This window comes from Gorilla gorilla, chromosome 5 (assembly GCF_029281585.2).
Source record: "Gorilla gorilla gorilla isolate KB3781 chromosome 5, NHGRI_mGorGor1-v2.1_pri, whole genome shotgun sequence".
NCBI classification, from domain to species: Eukaryota; Metazoa; Chordata; class Mammalia; order Primates; family Hominidae; genus Gorilla; species Gorilla gorilla.
Genome location: NC_073229.2, coordinates 64638091 through 64653611, shown reverse-complemented (window position 1 = coordinate 64653611; position 15521 = coordinate 64638091). Strand labels below are relative to the sequence as shown.

General features: G+C 40.9%; 1 protein-coding gene across 5 annotated transcripts in view; it reads left to right on the top strand.

Moving 5' to 3' along the window:
- The window catches only part of ADGRF5 (adhesion G protein-coupled receptor F5), a 102413-nt gene extending 88337 nt beyond the window's left edge, over positions 1–14076 (top strand). For 3 of the 5 annotated variants that reach the window (XM_063707648.1, XM_019029718.3, XM_004044144.5), the window contains 8 exons: positions 1415–1570; positions 3485–3693; positions 5699–5878; positions 7055–8449; positions 9670–9711; positions 9801–9860; positions 10520–10604; positions 12511–14076. In XM_063707648.1, the coding sequence (XP_063563718.1) occupies positions 1415–1570; positions 3485–3693; positions 5699–5878; positions 7055–8449; positions 9670–9711; positions 9801–9860; positions 10520–10604; positions 12511–12590 (2207 nt within the window). In that variant the 3' untranslated portion in view covers positions 12591–14076. Of the gene's footprint in view, positions 1–1414; positions 1571–3484; positions 3694–5698; positions 5879–7054; positions 8450–9669; positions 9712–9800; positions 9861–10519; positions 10605–11798; positions 11866–12510 lie in introns of all 5 variants that reach the window. The other 2 variants (XM_063707647.1, XM_019029719.3) reach the window with 2 other exon arrangements.
- Positions 14077–15521: the final 1445 nt, after the last annotated feature.

Here is a 15521-nt window from a genome sequence, read left to right as displayed (position 1 = left end):
AAAGTTGCATGCCACAAAACTGCCATGAAAATCCCTTTAAATGCATAATTGAGCATGTAAGAAAGTATGAGAAATAACCAAGTGCCAAAAAAGTAGAGGAAAATAAAATAGAAATGATGCTTTAACTAATGCTGGAGCTTTCTTATGGGCTTTTGCCAATATCAGAAACCCAGAACCTTGGGTTTTAAGGCTCCAGAGGGCATAAAAGTAAAGACTGTGCTCCCTAAACACACAATGGGGCACTCGTACCCCATTGACACAATGTTAAGACCTTCAAAAAGTGGCACATTCAGTAAGAGACTAAGCTAGGAAAACAAAATTCATCTGCCAGAGTTGAGACCTTGGCCTCATCTCTGGGTGGACAAAAGGTTTCCCCCAAAAAATATAGTTGTCCTGCCATCACTCGGGTTTGGGCTTTGAATTTATATTTCCTTTGTGGTTCAGGAGTGCCAACCTAAGTTTAAAGTTGTCCATTGGTAGCACCCTATGTCAACCAGCAAAAAAAGAAAAAAAAATCAAAGTCTCTCTGGTAGATGGTGCCTTTAATCCAGATCCCTAGGGATTCCCAGAGATTAAGGTCAACCAGCATGATCTCACAACCCAAAATCTCAAAACACAGACAACTTCATGAGGGATTTACAAGCTCATTCATTCTTTCAATAACTATTCTGGAGGACTTACTCAACACAAGACACCATAGTAGGCAAGGAAAGGGAGAAAAAAGAAGTGGGGCGCATATTTTAATATCTAGAAGGGCCCATGCCATGAAAGGCAATGCATATAATATAAAATATCCAAATAGAATAATACAGACTAAAAAAACAGTGGAAGTTCAGAAAAGTGGGGACTCAATAAACACTGTAGTCTTTAAAGAAGGCTGCATGGCAGAGGGATATAATCAATCTGGATTTTGACATATGCAACATTTCAACATTCTGTGTTTAATATGCATACATTCAGTGCTTTCTATGCACCAGATACTGAGCTGAGCACCAGGAGATGGAAAGATAAATAAGACAAGGTACTTTCTCTCCAGGAGCTTATGGTCTAGTAGAGAAGACAAACTCATGAATAGGTGACTATATACCAATATGGTAAAGGCAGAATAGGATAAATGCTCAGAGCATGATGAAATTTAGATAGGGAGAAGGATTTGTGGAATGCTGAAAAGGCATTCTGAATGTCAAAAATGTGTGACTTGGAGTCATGAATGGTAGAGGAGAAGTTTTGACTAGCACACATGCAAATGTGGGCTTACATACTTCAAAAGTCAGAGGTAAAACCTGTTAAAAATGAATGTGGCACATTCCTCGGGAAAGCTTGGACAGGTTTATTCATATTAGGTTATCTTAACACAATTTGTGCATTAGAGACTCATGTTGTGACTTAATTCTTTCAATAATTCTGTCTTCAGCAAAAGAAGTTAACAAAAAACAAGTGTGCTACAAACACAATTTCAATGCAAGCTCAGTTTCCTGGTGTTCAAAAACTGTTGATGTGTGTTGTCACTTTACCAATGCTGCTAATAATTCAGTCTGGAGCCCATCTATGAAGCTGAATCTGGTTCCTGGTAAGAACGTTTTAAATTACTTTAAGATGTTATAGTCAGGGCAGGGACTTATTTATTTATTCACTCCCTCATTCATCCCCATTCAATAAACATATGTTAAATACCTTCACTGTGGTAGGCCCTGGGCTCACCATAGGGGTATTTAAAAGAAAAGAAATAAGCCATGTCCCCTGGCCTCAAGCCTAGGGAAGAAATCTATGTGATAAAAAAATGTTATTGGCTGGGTGCAGTGGCTCACGCCTGTAATCCCAGCACTTTGGGAGGCCGAGGTGGGCAGATCACGAGGTCAGGAGATCAAGACCATCCTGGCTAACATGGTGAAACCTCATCTCTACTAAAACTACAAAAAACTAGCCAGGCGTGGTAGCATGCACCTGCGGTCCCAGCTGCTGGGGAGGCTGAGACGGAAGAATCGCTTGAACCCAGGAGGCGGAGGTTGCAGTGAGCCAAGATCGTGCCACTGCACTCCAGCCTGGGCGACAGAGAGATTCCGTCTCAAAAAAAAAAAAAAAAAGTTATTACATGTAATACAGTAAGAGCTAAATAGAAATGTTGTGGGTGGCTTAGCTCTGCTAAAGGAGTTCACCAGGTGATTAGAAGTGGACAGTATCAACGTGGTTGAGGTCCTTTGAGGTTTCAGCAAAGGAAAGGTGTCCACACTGCACTGTTTTTCTGAGACAGGGCTACATGAAAACAATTAATCTCGAGAATAGGCAGCTGCCTTTCCCATCCTTTGCCACCATTGAGTCAATTTGCCATCACATAATATCTTTGAGGTGAAAGGTCATGATTTACAGAGTCATTGCTATGCTAGCCCATGTTGGGGACCTAACACAAGGTCATCTTAAGGGAGAATCTTATGTTAAGGCAAGGGATAAATGATGACCCTGGGCTTCTACCATAAGCAACTCCTCATCCTCTTAAATCTTCCCAGCAACAGGACTTGTGATAGACAAAGGATCGTTATCACCAAGCTTGTTTGAGTTTACTGAATAGTTTGTGGTTATTCTCACATGTTGGTAACTAGCCCCTGGATACCAAAACGGGAAACAATTTAGAGTCACTTTCACCTGACCTTTCCACGCACAAGTACAACCCCTCCAGGGTGCAGCAAAGGTCACCTCTTCTTTTCCCCATCACTCATCTTAGCCAACACATTTTATTCACTTATCTTTGTTCTTCTCCTCTTTCTTTACACCAAATATGGTTTTGCTTCTTTTTCCTAGTAGAACACTACTTATTTAAGATTTGTATACAGTGGTTAAGATCTTAATGTTAAAGAAAAGTGTTGGTGAGGGAGGGGTCTCATCAGAGTCAGGGTCCACTGGACATGAGAGATTCCACAGCAAGTGTCATTTCCCCATCCTTGCCTGGTCATGAGAAGAGGTGAAATAGAATCACCTCTAAGGGAAACCAGAAGGAACAAATGCTTAAACATATTGATTAGAATATTCAGGTCACGGGTACCTGGAGTTCCTACTAGCAATTATGTCTTTGGATTATGGCAGTGATTCTCAACCTTGACAGCACACTGGAATCACCAGGGAGGCTTAAAAACCTGCTGATGCCTAAATCCCGCTCTGACGATTCCAATTTACTTAGCCCGGACACTGGTGTTTTCAAAAGCTTCCCAGATGATTCTAATATGACACAGTTGAGAATCTCCAGATGAAGGTATAAAATTCTGTTAGGAAAAGGAAGTTCAGATTACAGAAGTCAGGTTCATGTGGAAAGCAGAGAGGGGCTTTGGAAAATCAAGGGCAAAATTAAGAAATTGGGTAGTTCTGAAAAGGTGACTGAAAGTAAAGGTAAATGTGAATTCAAACATCAAAATTCTACCTTGGCCTGACTGTATTTCTACTATATTGTCTCTTCCTTGCAATTATCTCTTTTATTTCAATGTTTCCAACACAGGGGAAAACATCACATGCCAGGATCCCGTAATAGGTGTCGGAGAGCCGGGAAAAGTCATCCAGAAGCTATGCCGGTTCTCAAACGTTCCCAGCAGCCCTGAGAGTCCCATTGGCGGGACCATCACTTACAAATGTGTAGGCTCCCAGTGGGAGGAGAAGAGAAATGACTGCATCTCTGCCCCAATAAACAGTCTGCTCCAGATGGCTAAGGTGATCCTTAAAGCTTCCACTCTGAGCTCTTGGTGGGGTGCTCTGTCTGGCTGATCATATTTCTCAGTACTTAGGAAAATGGGTTTGGTGCTGCTTTGTGTTGCTCCAAAACTACTTTTATTTGTGTATTTCCAAAGGAGATGCAACCCTAGAAATGCAAAAAAAAAAAAAAAAAAAAAAAAAAAAAAAGCCTCAATTCAAATACTAAGACAACTAAGTATGTGTTCTGCTCTCAGACCAACTAGATACCTTAACCTTGACTTCTCAGTACCATGTGTTCCATACCTCCAGGGGGCAGCAGTATTGTCCTCTCTCTTATTGCTCTCCTTTGCATAATTTTGATACCAAGAAAATTGCTATAATCCTTTCAGAAAAAGGAGCAATACAAAAAAACAAGCTTCATCAATTTCTTTAAAAAAAATAGCTGGGCTTGATGCTTTTACAGGTATGACATTTTCTGACTACTTGGAAGTAACTTGTGCTTTTGAAGAAGCAACTACCCTGCCTCTCTTACCTATAATAGAGGTTACCGCTATGAAACAGGGCAGAAGTTCCTTTCCTTCTGTCAATGTAAAAAAATGGGACCACCACACTTGATTTGTTGTTAGACTCCTAAAATTCCATGAATTACATTAAAAAAATTCTGGTGATGCAACTGGTGAGGTTATAGCCAATGATGACATCTTCAGACAACCAATTCCAAATCCTCTCACCACTGGGAAAATAATTGAAAAAAAGGGTAATACTTATATGTGTTTCATCTAATTAACTTCTATCTCTTCTCTTGTCTCACACCAAATTTATTAAAATATCTACTATGTGCAAAGCATGATTATAGGTGTTGTCAAGGTAAATGGGCCAAATCAGATCTTTGTCTCTGATTTGGTAAAGAAAATAATCGAATTGGGTAGTTACATACACATTAATTTGGCTAAGATAAATTAAGAAGATCTGCTTGAAAAAAATAAAAGGCATATGAGCTGGACCTTGATGAATGAGGCATGAGGGATATAAATTATCCTAATGAAGAAAGATAGAAATTGTAATCTGAACTCGATGTCGGCCCAAGTCCCAATTCTAGATACCTACATACATTTTCAATGGAAAAGGATCATGCTGCTCTATCATGCTTCTTTTGATTTATCCATTCAGCATATACTTACTGGATAGTTACTGTGTGCTGAGTTATATGACTTGTACTATGTTAGGAATTATAGGAATGAGAAGAATGTAAAGAAATGTAGCACATGGTCCATGTTGTTAAGGAGCTTATAATTTAATTGGAGCAATATCAAAATTAGAACACAAGATGACACTACTGGAGATGCCACAAATGAAAATATGTTATATAAAACCAATACTTATGCATTCAGAGGAAGGAACTTTCCTGGGTTGGAACATCTATCAATGCTTTTCATAGAAGACAGAATTTGAGCTATTCTTTGCGATTAAGTGAGAGAGTTAGAAAGCAGAAGTGTAATCATACAGGTAGGGTGACCATATAATCTATCATCCAAGTCGGGACACATTTTGAGAATATAAGAGGGCACTCTTAATAAATACACAAGGAGAAAAGGTATAAACCAGAACAGTCCCTGGAAAATTGGAAGGGTCAGTCACTTTAATGATTGGCAGGGTAAGTGATATGAGGAAAACCAAAAAGTGGCAACTGTGCTTCCATGCCGACTATCCAAGTGACCATTGCACCCAACTTTCACCTACTTCTCTAGCCATCACATCTAGCTTCCCTTTTTTTGTTCCAGTTAGCTATCAGGTTGACATATGTTTGTTCCCCTTCTGTGTGTGGCCTTATGTCATATTCTGTTCTGAAGAGCATGCATGGAGTGCTTAAGGGATAAGCACATCATCTTATGGGACATATTTATGGAAATGGAGCAAAAAAGCAAACAACGGATGTGAGAGATTTTGCCAGGAATGGATCAGCTGGATTCGATAGCTGAATTGACTGGTAAATTTTTTTGTGTGTTGGCTTTTGTTTTACTAGGCTTTGATCAAGAGCCCCTCTCAGGATGAGATGCTCCCTACATACCTGAAGGATCTTTCTATTAGCATAGACAAAGCGGAACATGAAATCAGCTCTTCTCCTGGGAGTCTGGGAGCCATTATTAACATCCTTGATCTGCTCTCAACAGTTCCAACCCAAGTAAATTCAGAGATGATGACGGTGAGTTTGCTTAACCTTTGCAGGAGTTTTGGGTCTTACATTTTCACCCCTCAGAATTTGTATTCAAGAAACATAATTCCTCCCCATTGCAGCTTCTCTGTCTTTTCCAGAGCAGTGCTCAGGATAGTTCTGCCAGCTATGGCTTTTAGGATATTAGGAAATGTTTCCAGTATTCATTTTGAGACCTTAAGAATATTTATTAGTGAATCTCTGCTTTATTTTCTTCATTAAAATGGAATAAATTCATACTTGCTTTCCAGAAAAACTAGGAATTAAAGGTTTTCAGAATATACAAGATGATATTCTCAAAGGTCTAGCACTAAATGTGTACTTTAAAGGAATCGTGGGAGGATAGGTTCTGGAAGCATAGAGGTTCTGGGAGGACAAAGAATTCACCTACAAGAGTTCAAATGAAGAGACTTTAATGAAGGGATACCTACAGAGGTAAAGACAGGGTTAACAAACAAACAAATAAACCAGGGGTGATGAGGCACTCAGAGACCAGCAACATTTAGAAGCCATTATCACCCCCTAGGAAAAAGAGGAAACAGTGCAGAGCCCAGTGAGAGCTGAAGACTTAGAGGCGGGACCAGTCAGCAGGAGCTATAGTCTTGGAAGGCCAGAGCTATAACCAGACATATGCTCAGGAGAAAGGGGACTGCAGCGGGGAGAGCAGTGGGCAGCAGGAAAGATGTATCTCCACTTCCCAGGTCCAAGCAATTCTCCTGCTTCAGCCTCCCAAGTAGCTGGGATTACAGGCACTTTGGGAGGCCGAGGCGGATGGATCACCTGAGATCAGGAGTTCAAGACCAGCCTGGCCAACATGGTGAAACCCCATCTCTACTAAAAATACAGGCTTAAGATTTAAAATAAAATAAAATAGTAAATATCCCTGCCAGCCTGCTGAATTGGCCTTAGAGAGTAGGGTGTGTAGTGGGTGTGACTCTCACTGTCATCATTGCTAAACGCTTACTGGCATCTTTCAGTCTTGGGGACCCATCCTTTGCTAAACTCTGCCATAAGAAGGTCATACATCCCCACTGCCTGTGATGTCTCATTTTTGTTTTCTCATTTCCTCTTACCTTTATGCAATCAGTTTCTAGGAAGATGTTGTTTTTTTCTTTTTTATGATTGAAAGAATTTGGTTAGTTTGACCCCATACCATTTCACTTTCAGCACGTGCTCTCTACGGTTAATGTCATCCTTGGCAAGCCCGTCTTGAACACCTGGAAGGTTTTACAACAGCAGTGGACCAACCAGAGTTCACAGCTACTACATTCAGTGGAAAGATTTTCCCAAGCATTACAGTCAGGAGATAGCCCTCCTTTGTCCTTCTACCAAACTAATGTGCAGATGAGCAGCATGGTAATCAAGTCCAGCCACCCAAAAACCTATCAACAGCGGTTTGTTTTCCCATACTTTGACCTCTGGGGCAATGTGGTCATTGACAAGAGCTATCTAGAAAACTTGCAGTCGGATTCGTCTATTGTCACCATGGCTTTCCCAACTCTCCAAGCCATCCTTGCCCAGGATATCCAGGAAAATAACTTTGCAGAGAGCTTAGTGATGACAACCACTGTCAGCCACAATACGACTATGCCATTCAGGATTTCAATGACTTTTAAGAACAACAGCCCTTCAGGCGGTGAAACGAAGTGTGTCTTCTGGAACTTCAGGCTTGCCAACAACACAGGGGGGTGGGACAGCAGTGGGTGCTATGTTGAAGAAGGTGATGGGGACAATGTCACCTGTATCTGTGACCACCTAACATCATTCTCCATCCTCATGTCCCCTGACTCCCCAGATCCTAGTTCTCTCCTGGGAATACTCCTGGATATTATTTCTTATGTTGGGGTGGGCTTTTCCATCTTGAGCTTGGCAGCCTGTCTAGTTGTGGAAGCTGTGGTGTGGAAATCGGTGACCAAGAACCGGACTTCCTATATGCGCCACACCTGCATAGTGAATATCGCTGCCTCCCTTCTGGTCGCCAACACCTGGTTCATTGTGGTCGCTGCCATCCAGGACAATCGCTACATACTCTGCAAGACAGCCTGTGTGGCTGCCACCTTCTTCATCCACTTCTTCTACCTCAGCGTCTTCTTCTGGATGCTGACACTGGGCCTCATGCTGTTCTATCGCCTGGTTTTCATTCTGCACGAAACAAGCAGGTCCACTCAGAAAGCCATTGCCTTCTGTCTTGGCTATGGCTGCCCACTTGCCATCTCGGTCATCACGCTGGGAGCCACCCAGCCCCGGGAAGTCTATACGAGGAAGAATGTCTGTTGGCTCAACTGGGAGGACACCAAGGCCCTGCTGGCTTTCGCCATCCCAGCACTGATCATTGTGGTGGTGAACATAACCATCACTATTGTGGTCATCACCAAGATCCTGAGGCCTTCCATTGGAGACAAGCCATGCAAGCAGGAGAAGAGCAGCCTGTTTCAGATCAGCAAGAGCATTGGGGTCCTCACACCACTCTTGGGCCTCACTTGGGGTTTTGGTCTCACCACTGTGTTCCCAGGGACCAACCTTGTGTTCCATATCATATTTGCCATCCTCAATGTCTTCCAGGTGAGTTTTACAGTGCGGGGCTTTCAGGAAGATTTTATTCCTGTAGGACAAATTAATGATAGAAACACAAACAAGAGTAGGAATGGGGAAGGATTTCAGCCCAGAGGAAGCCTCAGCTCTAAAGATCAGTAATAATGAGAACTCAATCAGATGGAAAGGACACATTCTTCTGATCCTATGGCACCTCATGCTTTTTATCACTTACATTATAATTTAGTGTCATTTTCCAGTCTCTGCTAAATACACTGATTACACTAGTAAAAGGAAAATCCCCATTTGTCTAAGATTATCTTGATGTAGTCTATTATCTCCTAAATGAAAATCCTGTCTTTGTGAGGGCAGGGATTGCCCCTTTCTTGTTCATCACTATACCTCTGTGCCTGATAGAGACCTTGGTACAGAGTAGGTTCTCAATAATCATTTGAATGAAATAAATCCTATGTACCACATAGCGGCTTCTCTGGAAACATCAAAAATCAGAGAATGAATGTCCTGTGAATGCCAGACAATCTGCTTGATTATACTACAATGAAAAAACATCTTCTTTGCTCTCCTGCAGCACATAACTAACTACAGTGCAGGCCAGTTTGTTAGAAGAACTATAACAGAGGTATAGATAGCAAGCCTTTAAAGTACAAGGAAGGAAGTGATTAATTCTGTTTCACCCAATGGAGAGGTGGTAAGGATAGAAAAAACCTGCCCAAGGATTGAGGCCACTGTAAACTTGTGGAGAGGCAGAGGCTGGAGGCACACTCGAGATACTGCTTTCAGGATGCTTGTGCCAAGAACATATGAACCTTGATTTCTGCTACTGGGCCTGTGTCTCCAAGCTATGAAGTTCATATGTAATGACCTTCATGATATGCCTCATTTGGAAGGAACTAGTTATCCCACCCCATAGCCCAGATTCTTATCACAGCTATGTAAGGAATATTGTAGACACAAGAGGTGTATTAATAGCATAACCAACAGGACCTCCAGTTTTCAACTAAAGGAAAATGGGAAAATAGAAAATATCTTCCTAACATCATAACATTTAGAGTCCCTTGGTGTGGACCAAATGCCTCTCTTTGAACAGTATCATGTACTGGACTCATTACGTAAACTCAGATGGAAAAAGAAGTAGTACAAATTTAACACCAGGTTAACAGTACTTCCTCTTTTGCTGCACAATAGACTATAATAAAAATGCACTTCTTTTCAATCTTTTTTTTTCTCAGGGATTATTCATTTTACTCTTTGGATGCCTCTGGGATCTGAAGGTAAGAGCAATGACAGTTTCATGTTTCTAGAAAAGTCTGAAGTGCTTGTGGCATATTGAAGTTACGATAGCTTCTTTTTAAAAATGCAGGTACAGGAAGCTTTGCTGAATAAGTTTTCATTGTCGAGATGGTCTTCACAGCACTCAAAGGTAAACCTTTTCTCTGCAGAGACTTTTCATTTTATAACATCAGGTATTCCACTGGCATTCTGAAGTACAGAGTACTAAATTTTTTCTTTGGGATTTTGATCAATTAGGCTAAATATATTGCATCCTCAAACGTTTCTCCCTCAACAGCTGTATTTGGCATAGATCATTCCATTGTTTTTGCTTCTCAAGTCATTCTGTCTATTAAATAGAGCCATAGAGCTGTCATTGAGATGCTACTCCACATATATAAATAGGGTTTAAAATAATATATGATATAAACTGAAGGTTGAAATCAAACGTTCAATGAGAAGCAATCTTCTGGGGGGATTCAAGGCATTAGAGAAAACAAGTTGAAGAATAATAATGGATAGAATTTTCTGTAGTTCATTTTGGAACACAACTATTGCCCTTGGATGTATCTGACTGCCTTTCACATGTCAGAAAATACTAGAAGCCTAACAAACAATAAAACTTGTATTTGACAGTTATTTTTCTAATACAGATGATAAGATTCCAGTATTTTAATGTGACCTCTGGGAGTGGGACTAGAGATGCCGGCAGTGACCACTAGAGGGTGGAAAATCAATCCTTCTAGAGATGGAAACAGCTTTGGCCCCACAAATTTGCTTTGTGATTGTCTCTTTTTTTCTCTCTTCTAGTCAACATCCCTGGGTTCATCCACACCTGTGTTTTCTATGAGTTCTCCAATATCAAGGAGATTTAACAATTTGTTTGGTAAAACAGGTGAGTAGTGGCCTCTAGTTTCTCCCTGCTTGTCCAGAACACATTTGCTCAAATGGGGAGCCTCAACACCCCTACTCTTTCACCCCACTCATGGCATTTACCTGAAATGTCCTCTTTTGGGGTAGAGGTTAAATAGAGGAACTTACATTTTCACAAATCACCAAAAAGTGGGTACAGAGGACAGCTGCCTTTGCTAAGCAACTTATAATAACTCGTAAAGAATAAGATTTGGAGAATCTAGACAATGATTTGGAGAGCTATCTGTCAAAATATCATCCATCAAAATGAGAACTGTAAATTGCTGGCCTTGTCAAACACAGAGTTCTTCTCAAATTATGTTAAATAGGAGTAGATAGGTCATGTTTCAGGGTTATGGGGCAGCAAAGAATACATTTAGAAAATCTTACTACAGGATCTCACTATGTAGGTTTGTTTTCCTTTTTTGTTCTTTTTATAAAGTGTGCTTGTGTTACACATTGAAGCGTATAGAACTGTGCATGCATTACATAAGGGATCACCCAAGTTAGCTATTCTATTAGAAATATTACCTCTCTGAACTCACTTCCTCATTTATAAAATAGGGTAATAATTATGACTTCATAGAGTTGTAAGAATTAAATAAGCAAATATACATAAAGTGCTTAGTATGGTACATGGATTATAGTAATTACTCGGCATTCGTGATGACGCCGATAGTGGTAGTGGTGGTGGTGCTGCTGATACTTCAGTCAACCCTGCTATTATTGATTCAATTGGCAAAGGCCACAGTATCTCACTGAAAAAAAAATATTCACAGTTAAATTTCTACCTTGGAGATATGAAATGAATGGAATTAATAACTTTGGGCAACAGACCTCAGCTATTCTAGCAAATTGAAACCCCTGTCCCCACGCCATCATCCCTTCCTCACAGGAAAATAAGCCCCAGGATTTCTTCTAGCTTTTTGGAACTGAACAGATCTCACAAATGCAGAGTTGAGAAATGCATCAATATTCCAGATGAAGGCTTTTCATATACAAGCAAATTTTGTGAATTCCTATAACTGTTAAAACTCCACAGGACTTGGGTTTTTTTTCTGCTTCAATTTGATGAATTACTTATGAAACTGGTGGACCTTCACTTCTGATTATGAAAGTCCCAATTGGGCATGTTTGGGGGCCCCATAAGCACCGTAACTTTGGTTTATGTTGTCAGCAGCCCCTAAGATCCCCCCAGGCCATGACGGAAACCTTGTTAGCGGTGGCAGTTCAGCAATCTGATGGTAGGGTGGGCACTTCAACCCTTTTCTTGCCCGACACACACTCTCCACCCACTCCCTGTGCACAGTCCCCACCTCCCCGCAGACACAAGCCTGTGCAGTTGCTCCGAGGCTGCCTTCCTTGCTGCGCTGATTCTCAGCAGTTCTGTTGACATTCCTGACTCCTGCTTCTTTTCTGGTCCTGCTTTTTCTCCCCCTATAATTTTCTCTTTCCTTTCCCTTTTCTCTCTTTACAAACCTCCACCTTCAGTAGAGCCTCTAGGTCCCTCCCAAGAGCTTCCCCAAGTCACCACAACCCAAGAGGACCAGGGAGATTCCCTCATGCAGATGTTCCCAGACCGTGCATGTGATGGCATGTGCAGGGCTTCCCACCTTGAGATCTTCCTGTCCTCTGTAGAAACCTGGCTGCTGGTATGATGTGAAGTAGTGACTGCTTGTTGGCTGCCACGCATGCATGAGAACGACAGCTCTGTTAGTTCTCTGGCATTTCTGGGTCTTGGGAGGAGGGCAGGTATGGGTTGGTTTCCAGGCATGGCCGAGCTTACCTGGCACCTGGACCACTGCTCCCCTGGGTCCCTTAGGAGATGTTCGCACCCCAGAGTTCATGATGGCTTGTCTTCAAGGCTGAGTTGCTGCTCTGTTTTTCAGGAACGTATAATGTTTCCACCCCAGAAGCAACCAGCTCATCCCTGGAAAACTCATCCAGTGCTTCTTCGTTGCTCAACTAAGAACAGGATAATCCAACCTACGTGACCTCCCGGGGACAGTGGCTGTGCTTTTAAAAAGAGATCCTTGCAAAGCAATGGGGAACGTGTTCTCGGGGCAGGTTTCCGGGAGCAGATGCCAAAAAGACTTTTTCATAGAGAAGAGGCTTTCTTTTGTAAAGACAGACTAAAAATAATTGTTATGTTTCTGTTTGTTCCTTCCCCCTCCCCCTTGTGTGATACCACATGTGTATAGTATTTAAGTGAAACTCAAGCCCTCAAGGCCCAACTTCTCTGTCTATATTGTAATATAGAATTTCGAAGAGACATTTTCACTTTTTACACATTGGGCACAAAGATAAGCTTTGATTAAAGTAGTAAGTAAAAGGCTACCTAGGAAATACTTCAGTGAATTCTAAGAAGGAAGGAAGGAAGAAAGGAAGGAAAGAAGGGAGGGAAACAGGGAGAAAGGGAAAAAGAAGAAAAAGAGAAAGATGAAAATAGGAACAAATAAAGACAAACAACATTAAGGGCCACATTGTAAGATTTCCATGTTAATGATCTAATATAATCACTCAGTGCAACATTGAGAATTTTTTTTTAATGGCTCAAAAATGGAAACTGAAAGTAAGTCATGGGGAATGAATACTTTGGGCAGTATCTTCCTGATGTCTTCTTAGCTAAGAGGAGGAAAAAAAGGCTGAAAAAATAGGGAGGAAATTCCTTCATCAGAATGACTTCAAGTGGATAACAATATTTATAAGAAATGAATGGAAGGAAATAGGATCCTCCTGAGACTAACTTTGTATGTTAAGGTTTGAACTAAGTGAATGTATCTGCAGAGGAAGTATTATAAAGATATGTCATTAGATCCAAGTGCTGATTAAATTTTTATAGTTTATCAGAAAAGCCTTATATTTTAGTTTGTTCCACATTTTGAAAGCCAAAAATATGTATTTTATATACCCTTCAATTGCCAAATTTGATATATTGCACTGAAGACAGACCCTGTCATATATTTAATGGCTTCAAGCAGGTACTTCTCTGTGCATTATAGAATAGATTTTAATAATCTTATAGCATTGTATATTATTATTGCTGCTGTCACTGTTATTATTATTGTGGATAATGGCCCTTGGTGTGTTGCATAGCTCCCTATGTATTCTCTGTTTCCATCTTTAAGTTCCCAGACCAATATACATTAAGAGTTTTGCATGGTCTAAGTTGTGTTTATTCCAACCACTTGGAAAGCTCCTGGAAAGAAATTTTACATTCGGTTGTTCTGTGCTCCTAATGACACTTGACCTTGTTGAACAAATGGCAGAGCCTTTCCCAAGGATTTAAATGATTGTTTGTGAATTATCTGCATGTGTGCTTTTTTTTGGTGTGTATTTCATTAAAAAATATAAATATTTATGAAAATTGCACCCATATTAGAGTTAACCATGTACTATTGATACAGCAACACTACATTGCAAATAAAAGTCTGATCCCAAAAGGAGAATGAGACAAAAATAGAGTTGTGGGGTTACTCAGGATGTGTGGGCTGTGTGGCAACATAAATGGGTCCAGTTGTTAGGAAGATGGGGCAAAAGAGGCTGAGATTCAACAGCCATTTCTTTAATGAGGTTCAAAGGAGTTTTAATATTTTAACTCTTTAAAATATCTTCTTTTTATTTTTAGTTTTAAATTCTACTTAAATTCTACTTCTGCCTCTCTTTTCTCCATGGGGAAGGAGAGGTATGGGACAGAGGTGGGACAGTTGATGTAAATGAACTCTTTATTTCTACATATTCACAAATGACATAGACATCTACTCCCACATTTGCCTGAGAATCGTCACATCCCAGTCCCAAATGAATGGTGCATTACTGAAAGTCCCTAAAGGAAATCATTGCTGTGCTATAAGTGCATGCCATGTTCTTCAGGAATGATCAACTTTGGGCAGAGCTTGGTACTAAGAAGATGGAGACAGAGGTTGGGTTGAGGGAAATCCCCTGAATTAGAATTAGAGAAAGAAGGCCTTTGACTGATTTGGTTCCTGGAGTTATATCAAGAAGAATCGAGCCAGGCTTGGAGCACAATGCTAGCAGGGCTATCTTGACATAATCAATCAAGGAAAGCACACAGTATCAGGAGCAGGATGTGGTTGTCTTGTTCAAAAATTCAGTGGGACAAGAAACGCTGAACTTCCACCCACTTCAGCCAGGATCCCTTGGGGAATTACTGTGTTCAACCCTGTGAAGGGAACTTTCATTATAGCAGGAGCCTGTGGGAGTTACACAGGATGTGGATCTGGCCCACTGCTCCATTCGTTAACTGGGGCATGTTTCCTTATCCCCAACACACACAAATAGACACATGCACATATGTGCACATACATGCATGCATGTGCTTCACCCTTTCAAGCCACAGCACTGGGTCCAAATTCCAGAAAAGCTATGAAAGCAAATAATTGGAGAAACACTTGTTGGTTTTCTGCCCACTGCAATACACATTAGCCCAGCCACTACCCTTTCCCAAGAAAATCCTAAAATCAACAGTAGAATTCAAAATTGTAGAAGAGCAGTTATGAAGCTGAGAATTTTATGAATGCAGGAGCCTCACTCGGCCCTGAGGTTGCCATCTCTCAATCAGCAATGATTACAAGGCTATTAGTAGCAGATTTCTGAGAATGAAGGCACATTAAGTTGTGTGATCTACTTTGTTCGTAAGGTGTCCAGTGCTTCCCTGTGTTCCTAACATCTCTCAGTGTATAAAGACCATTCCCTGGGCCTAAACTTTCTTGCATTAGGAGCTTTCCATTAAGTCCGTTCCTTGCAAAGGGCTTTGTCCTAATGCGTCAGAGTCTGTGAGGTTAGAACATTCCAAATGAGCAGTTAATACAGATTACAGGAATATTCTCTGGGAATATTCTAGGTCCAGACTAACACATCATCTCCTGAGTAAGCCAGA